Source organism: Mus caroli, chromosome 8, assembly GCF_900094665.2.
Source record: "Mus caroli chromosome 8, CAROLI_EIJ_v1.1, whole genome shotgun sequence".
Classification (NCBI taxonomy): Eukaryota; Metazoa; Chordata; class Mammalia; order Rodentia; family Muridae; genus Mus; species Mus caroli.
Window position 1 is genome coordinate 780,896 of NC_034577.1, and position 9,093 is coordinate 789,988.

Sequence of the window (9,093 nt, forward strand, 5' to 3'; positions counted from 1 at the left end):
TAGAGGAGGACACGTGACTTCTCCTGGTCTCACATAGATGTTCATGGGCGTGTGCACCTCCACACATGCAGGTACACATGCATCACCCTTCACATGCACAAACAGAAAACATAGTGCGTCTCATTCACATTAAAAAACATTATCAGCATTCTCCTTGAAATCAGGAAGAAGAATAAAGAGAAACTCACAGATGGGAGAAAATGCTTACACATCATGAGTTCTGTAAAGACCCATATACTCAGGCTAGGACATTGCTTAGCTGGTAAAGTATTTGCCATGTGAGCATAAGGGAGCCAAGTCCAGTCCTTAGCACTCATGAGAAAAGCGAGGCATGCTAGTGCATGCTTATAATCCAAGACCTGGAAAGGCAGAGACAGGAGGAATCCTGGGGCAGTCTGACTATCCAGCATAGTGTATGTAACAAGCTCCAGGTTCATACAAGATGCTGGGTCTTCATTAAGTTTCCTCTTGCTGTGATAAACTACTCAAACAAAAACATTTTAGGGAGACAGCGTCTATTTAGCTTACAATTTCATGTTGCAGTCCATTATTGTAGGAACTTGAAACAATTGGGTCATAGGCATATCTGTACTTCTGTGCTCACATACAGATCAGAATCTTCTTACTTCAAAAAACATACCCTCATGGGCATGCCCCCCATAGAACTGCCTCTTTATTGACTGAAGATCCTGTTAGCTGACAACCAAACATAACCATCACATATACAATGGAATATTATCCCTATTAATTAATTTATTGACTCATTTTACATCCTGATGGCAGCCCCTTCCTCCCAACATCCCCTTCACACATTCCCTCCCCCTATACTCCCTCTCCTTCTCTGAGAAGGGAGAGACCCTCCTGGATACCAACCTCTCTGGCATATCACGTCACCATGGGACTGGGCTTATCCTCTCCCTTTGTGGCCAGGTATGGTAGCCCAGTTAGGAGAACAGGATCCACAAGCAGGAGACAGTCAGGGACCCCCAACCACCCCCACTGCCATGTCCTACTTGTTAGAGGATCTGCATGGAGACCAAACTGCATATCTGCTACGTATTTGTGCGTGCGTGCGTGCGTGCGTGCGTGTGTGTGTGTGTGTGTGTGTGTGTGTGTGTGTGTGTGTGTGATGGACTAGATCCAGTCCAGAATGGAATATTATTTAGGGGTGAATAAGAAAAAAAATGTATGATAGACTCCTCACTGTGGGCCTTAGGGATATTATGCCAAGAAAAACAAGCTAGCTGTGGAAAGAAATGTGTTGCAGAATTTTGTTTGCAGGAAGACCCTGAAGTGGGCACTTTAACAGAGACATGAAAGGGAATAGAGATTTTCAGGGGGCTGTATGATATCTTGCTTAATGGGTACAGGCTTAATTTTGTTCTGATGAGGCTATAGAAACAGATAAGGCAGGGACCCCCATGGAACAGTTCCCAAAATGTCCTTGCTGGGGACCAGAAATCACAGAAGGGAATTCTGTGTCCTGGTTCCTTCCTGTCATTCATCCTTGTCTGGAGGCTGTGAGGACACAACTGAGACTCAGAAGTGCCTAACACCTCACGGCTGGGCCACCTGGACTGACCAGCTCACCCTCTCCTTAGGCCTGGCTCCAGCTTCTGTCATATGTCCTTTAAAATGCCCCTTACCTAGCAGTTCAACAGTACCCTATTTCTGGAGATCCCCTCCTATTACACAGTAGCCCCATCCACACTCTGTTAAGTTCCAATTTGTGACTCAAATCCACATTTTAAAAGGCCTTAAATGGTGGCACTCCAAGAGACAGAGACAGGAGGATTACTGGGATGTGCTGGCTAGTCATTCCTAGCAAAATTGGCCAGTATCAACAAGGTAAAAATGAAAAATACAAGATAGATAGACAGACAGACAGGCAGACACACACACACAGACACACACACACAGACACACACACACACAGAGTGAGGGCAGAGAGGGAGGGAGGGAGGGAGGGAGAGAGAGAGAGAGAGAGAGAGAGAGAGAGAGAGAGAGAGAGAGAGAGAGAGAACAAATCAGGAAACAGCTACAGTTAAGATCTTTCTGTTCACAGAGGAAGGAACTGACACACATAAACTGTAGGTTAAGTTCAGTCACCCTGCAGGGTCATTTTGCCAACAGGTGTTACAGATAGATGACATATCATTTTTCAGTACAGGACATAGCAGACTTCTTGCAGATCCAGTATTTCTTAATTGTACATGGGGCATCATTCCAGCCATCGCCTCTGAATTCAGCACAGTCTTCTTCCCATTCATTGTTGGGCTCTCCTTTGTTCCAATATTTCATGAAACTGCAAAACACATTGTGGTGGTTTGAATTATAATGGCTCACATAGGTTTATATATTTGAATGCTTGGTCTCAGTAGGTGTAACTGTTTGGGAAGGATTAGGAGGTGTGGAATTATTGGAGGAGGTGTATTATGTGGCATGGGCTTTGCAGTTTTAAAAGGTCACACCATTCCTAGCTAGCTCTCTGTCTTGTGCTTGTGGATTAAGATGTGAACTCTTAGCTACTTCTCCAGCACTATGCCTGCTTTCCTGCTGCCACGTTTCCTGCCATGGTGGTCATGAACTCTAACTCTCTGGAACCATAAGCGCCAGTTAAATGCAATTTGCTACACTGACTGTCTAGTGAGCATCAGATCCGCTGTTTCTGCCTTCCCAGTGCTGAGAATACAAGCACATGCCAAAACACTTGGCTTTCTTATGTGGGTTCAGGGGATGGAATCAGGTCTTCATGCTTGCACCATATGAGGGTTAGTTTTCACTGTCAACACAACTTGGGTCACCTGGAAAAACAGTCTCAGGGATTGTCTACATTGGGTTGGCCTGTGGGTGTGTCTGTGGAGGATGTTCTTCGTTATGGTAAGAGATGTGGGAAAACCCACAGTAAGCATCATCACTGCCTAGGCAAGGGTCCCTGAGTTGTGTAAGAGTGGAGAAATCTAGCATTCGAGTGAGCACAGAGGCACCCATTTCTCTCTGCTCTGTTGACTGTGGATGTGATGTCACTACCTCAAGTTCCTGGTGCCTCAACTTTCCCAAGATCCCAGTTTGTAACCTGGATTTATGAAAAGTGAACTAAACCCTTTTCTCCCATAAATTGCTTTCAACCAGGGTATTTTATGATAGCAACAGAAATGAAACTAGAACACAATCACAACAAGCTATTTACCAACTCAGCCATTACCCACCCCCTCAGCCATGTGTCTATCATTGAAATGGCATGCTTTCACATCTGCCCTGCATGTATGACAGTGGACGTGATCTGTTCTGGGGTCGATGATGTACCCAAGTCCTTTGACCTTGACCCATGATCCTTGTGGTCTTCCATGACTGAGGGAGGTCATCTTACTGAGAGTATCTTCTTCAAATATAACCAACCAAAACAGATTCCACAGACTTAACCACCTTCATTCCCAAGATTTTGTACTTTTAGCCACTGTATACTTACCCAGTGCCAAAAACCACAGTGTCAGGAATAGCATCCACACCCCAGAACCCCAAGGATATGCCATAATGGCTATTCCTAAGCCTGGAATACAGCTATAGTCTAAGAGTTCAACTCCTACCCCACCCCCACCCTAACCCCACAGCTTTTGACAAGGCCAGGTGCTTCCTTCTGTGATGTCTATGACATGACGTCTGTTCCTGCATTTGGGACATTTCCCATGGCAACAAGAAATTTTATTAACAGGGATGGTTTATAGCAATTGTCAACTTGATAGAATCTAGAATCATCTAGGAGATATGTCTATACTTCTGTAAGAGAGTTTCTAGATTGGGTTATAGAGGTAGGAAGATCCAGCCTTCCTTAATGTTGACAACACTTTTCCATGGACTGGGGTCTAAGTTTATAAAAAGGATAAAGTAGTGATCTGGAAAGATTGCTTAATAGATAAAGTGCTTGCTACACAGGCATGAGGATCTGTGTTTGGATTCCCACACCCATCTAGCAGCTGTGTGCTTATAACCCCAGCATTATAGGGTGGGGTACAGAGATAAAAGGGCCCTTGAGCTTGTGGGTCAGTCAAGATAGCTTGCCTATCTCAGTAGCAAACTCCAGGTTCCATGAGAAACTCTGTCTCAAACTGTAAGGTAGTATATGTGTTGCAAAAATAATAGAGGTTGGCTTCTACACCTATTCTCACACATGTGCACATATACCAACTCCATACATGTACACATGCACTCACCCACATACATGTGCACATGTGCCCACCCCATACATGTACACATGAACTCACCCCCACACATATTCACATGCACCCACCCTCACACATGTACACATGCACCTACCCCATACATGTACACATGCACTCACTCACATACATGTACACATGCACTCACCCCCACACATGTACACATGCATACACCCCATACATGTACATATGCACTCATCCCCACACATGTACACATGCCTTCATCCTCACACATGCACCCACTCTCACACATGTACACATGCACTCACCCCATACATGTATACATGCACTCACCCACATACATGTTCACATGTACTCACCCACATACATGTTCACATGTGACCGCCTCATACATGTACACATGCACTCACCCCATATACATGCACCCACCTGCACACATGTACACATGCACTCACCCCCACACATGTACACATGCACCCACCACATACATGTACACATGCACTCACCCCCACACATGTACACATGCACCCACCCCATACATGTGCAATGTACTCACCCCATACTTATGCAATGCACTCATCTCACATATGTGCGCATGTACCCACCCTTACATATGCATACACCCCACATGTATACACACACAATAGATAAAGTAGGTTGGGTCTGTTTTATTCTGTTTGTTTTTAAAGCATTCATTTCTCTTCCTCTGCTTCCTGAGTATGGATGCAGTATAACTAGTTTCCTCAAGCTCTTGCCAGCATGCCTTTGTCATCATGGATTGTGCCCTCAAACTGTAAGCCAAATTAATCATTCTTTACATCGATTTTATCAGCGATTTAGTTACAGCAATAAGAATATACTATCACATAGATTTTCTGTTAATATACTACATTTATATGACTCCTGTAGGCTGCAAGTCCCTCCTCCATCTCTGACTGTGGATTTCTATGCACTTGGCATCTATCTTATCAGCATATGGTTATGAAGAGCTCCTTCCTCCATGAGTAAATGCCTTTTATGCCTAGAGGGCTAGGGTACAGAGACACATCTAAAGAACTCTGGCCAGCATTTGCTAATGCCACCTATTGCAGTTTGAGTGTGATATGTCTTCCATAGGCTCAGTGTTTGAACATCGGGTTCCTAGCTGGTACTATTTGAGAAGGCTGTGGAACCTATGGGCACTGGAGGAAGCTGACCATTGGGGTGGGCCTTAAGCTTTATAGCCTGGCCTACTTGTTTACTCTCTGCTTCCTGACTGCTCTTGCCATGTGACCCACTACCTCAGCTCCTGCTGCTGTGCCATTCCCACCATGAAGAATTATGTCCCCTGGATCTGTGAACCAGGTAAATAATTTCTTCCTTAAGTTATCTTTATCACAGTCACAGAAGTAAGTAACACACCATCCAGTGCCATAGGCTGCTCCCCTTCCCCTGGATCTACCTGAACAGCAGATGTGAGCCATCTACCCAGTGCCATGTGCCTTCATGCTTCAGGTCTGACAGGCCCATCCAGGCATAGCCTTTCTCTTTAGAAGTCTGCTGCAGGAAGCTCTGGAGGGGCAGAGAAGCAGTCAGGTGAAGGCTACATACCTTGTATTCTATCCTGCTCTAACTCTTAGCAGGAAGTTCTGCTTGCAGTCTGATATTCAGCTTTGCAGGGTACCATGAAGTCTCATGGCTTCCACATCTGTATCCTGTTTACTCTGAACCTCCTCTCATGACACATGGTAATATTGCCTATCTGTCTGCCTTTTGAGGAAGGCTGAGCATGGCCAGATGGATTAATTCACCACTGGGTACAAATGCTGAAGCCACATTGTACCAGTTCTTCATTTTTGAACACACACTGGACCTCCTTTGAGCTCTGCATTGAGGGATGTCCCATTGGATGGCAACATTTACATGAGGGGAATTGGCAAATTCTAGATATTGGACTTTTTAAAAAGCCCAATGAAGAAAGTCATTCAGTGCTTTCCAGTGTGCCAACAGAAGCCATTTACATTTTGTATGTTATCTAATGTACCAACTCATGTTCAGATGCTGTATAACGGTGGTGGCAGCGGCGGTGCTGCTGCTGGTAGTGGTGGTAATAAAACACTGTGCTTGGGATCTTTTTATTTCTACTCTTCTTTTCTCCCCTTTTCATGTGGAGTACTCATCCACAACCCAACTAGCAAACTGTGTCTCCTCAGATGCCTGTGGCCAGGTACATGTACCAGAACAGTTTGGATCCCTCCACGTATACCTGTTCATCATCACTTTTGATAACCACTAGTTGGGCATCCAGTCTTCTGCAGGCATTCACAGAGTCATTCCAGTTCTGTTGGAACTTGGAGAAGAAGTAACAGTTTCCTTGGAAGACTGTTCAGTCCCAGGGGCAGGGGCAGCACAGGCGGTCTGTTGGGGGAGGTGGGTCAGGATGGCCATGTACTTTAGATGCTCATATTTCTGTGCCTGCCCAGCCCTCAAACCTAGCAGTAGTTCCTGAGACATAGCATCCCAGGAAGTCATTCCTTTCTCTCCTCCCTGAGAGGGTACCTCATACCATGAGAACCCAGAAGTCTTGGCCCACCTCCTCAAGACTGGAAGAAGTATGAACTTAGAATTCAAAACAGATCTTTGCAGTTTGGCTAACTGAATGTCAATCATGTGCACAGTTCTCTATGTATACCAACTTCTGGTGGCCCTAATTTCAACCAACCAGTCAATTAATTAATTAATTAATTGATTAGTGTGTGTGTGTGTGTGTGTGTGTGTGCGCGTGTGTGTGTGGCGCGTGTGTGTGTGTGTGTAGTTATGCCCATGCCATAGCATATATATGGAGGTCAAATAATAACTTGAGAGAGTGGGTTCTCTCCTTCATAAGAAGCTAACTTAGATCTTAAGGCTTGATGGCAAGTGGTTGTAACTGCTGAGCCATCCAGCCACCCCCACATTGTTACCTTTTGTTGAGAGCTATTAAGACAACTCTTGATCTCTGAATTGGGCCTCTCCCCCCGAAAAGAAAAGGGGGTCAAAAGATTCCGAGAATGTTCCAGCCATAAGCCATCACTGATGTCCTGACCACACCCTGATACCACCAAGTTCCTGCTTCCCCGTGTAGCTGCCAAAAGAAAGAATTTCTATTGCCCCCCCTCCTGTAAGTACTTCTCCTTTTGCTTGTATTGCCCTACCCCTCCCACTGATAAGTATCTGTACTTCCCCTTTTGCTTGTGCATTTAAGCCATGGGCCTTTCTCAAAATATTGGGGCTTTGATGCATTCCAGAACGTTTCCGTGTCGTTATTCGCACAAGGCCCTCGTCTCCTCTACCCCCCATTTGGTTCTTAGGAGGAGGTCCCCTCGTGACCCTCGAATAACTGGACCTGCTGGACGGGTCAAGTGGCGCCCGACGTGGGACACAAGGTACGACCGCCCTTTGGACAACGGATTAAAGAGGTACCGCACAGAGAGTGAGACAGTGGGACAGTCCCCCGCCACTTTGCTGGAGCGTCACAGACGGACGTCGGGAGGTAAGCCTAGGCATTCAGTTGTTGTCCCATTAACCATGGGGAATTTAGGTCAAGAGATGAAGGGTTCTCTTAAGGAGAGAGGGGTAAGAGTTTAAAAAAAGAATTTAATAAAATATTTTTGTTTTGTGGACGAGAGATGTCCATGGCTGGTATTAAATGGTTCTTAGAATAAAGTAGGNAAAGATATTAATGCTTTGATAAAACAAGGAGAAGATGTCCCTGAGGCCTTTTTAGCAATTGGAGAATCATCAGAGATCTCCTTAAACAGGTAGAAGAGGGCGGAGAAGGTGTTCGCTTCCTAGCTCTTACTGAAGATTTTTTAGAAAACTCCCGATCGCCATCTCGCAAAAGCGAAACTAAGCCACTAGTGCACAGTATCTATATTAGGTTTAGCAAGAGAAGGCTACTTGATACCCAATGAATGGAATAAAGTTGTTCAGTCTGTCCTCACTAGAGGCCAATATTTAACTTGAAAGTCAGAGTTTGTGAAAGACAGCCTCCTAGACTGCTGATAAAATCTGTGATAAAGGCAATTTCGCTGCAGACATAAAACAATTAGGGCTCTCCCCTAGTGTCCTTGCCCAGGCGGTACAAGCGGCCCTAAGAGCTTGGCACGCTGTCCCTGCAGCAGGGGCGCTAACTATGCCACTAACCAAGATTATACAAGGGCCCCAAGAGTCCTATGCGCAGTTCGTTGCCAGATTACAGGAAGCAGCTGAGAGAATTTTGGGACCTGAGAAAAGTGAGGGTGTGTTAGTCCGACAACTTCCTCTTAAAAACGCCAATTCGGCATGTAGGGCTGCCCTGAGAGGTAAAACCAAGAGTTTAGATATAAATGGTATGATTAAGCTTTGTAATGAGGTAGATGTGTTTTCTCAACAAGTTTCTAAGCCTATTAACCTGGCTATTGGGGCTGCTCTAACTCCAGCTCCAAGATTGGTGCCGAGCACCATTGGCCTGAGTTAGAAGTAGACATCTGTGTCCTCACATTGGGTGCAGATGCCGCCTGGGGCACCCCTGATCATTATATGCCTCAATTAACAACAGTTAACACAGGTAAATTTGGGCCCCCTCCCCAAAAGACTTTTTTCTCATCATAGGCCGAGTGTCCAGACTTTTACAAGGCCTAACGGTGATTCCTACAGTGGTTGACACGGACTACCATGGGGAGATAAAAATCTTAGTCACTGCCACACAGGGACCACTTACTCTTAGGGCTGGAGAGCGCATAGCCCAAGCCCTACCACTCCCACTATTCGGCCATTTCCTTTATATGAAAGAGGAGCGAAGACCATCCTCCCCGGGATCCTCAGAAGTCTACTGGGCACATAAAATAACCAATTCACCGCCCATGCTGACTTTGTTTCTAGAGGGCAAACAGTTTCAAGGGCTCCTGAATACCGG

At 45.5% G+C, this 9,093-nt stretch overlaps 1 protein-coding gene across 1 annotated transcript in view; it reads right to left on the reverse strand.

Moving 5' to 3' along the window:
* Positions 1–2,154: 2,154 nt before the first annotated feature.
* The window catches only part of LOC110300451 (CD209 antigen-like protein C), a 7,574-nt gene continuing 635 nt past the window's right edge, over positions 2,155–9,093 (reverse strand). Inside the window, 3 exon segments of the mRNA XM_021170635.1 lie at positions 2,155–2,305; positions 5,620–5,729; positions 6,424–6,575. Coding sequence (XP_021026294.1) covers positions 2,155–2,305; positions 5,620–5,729; positions 6,424–6,575 — 413 coding nt within the window.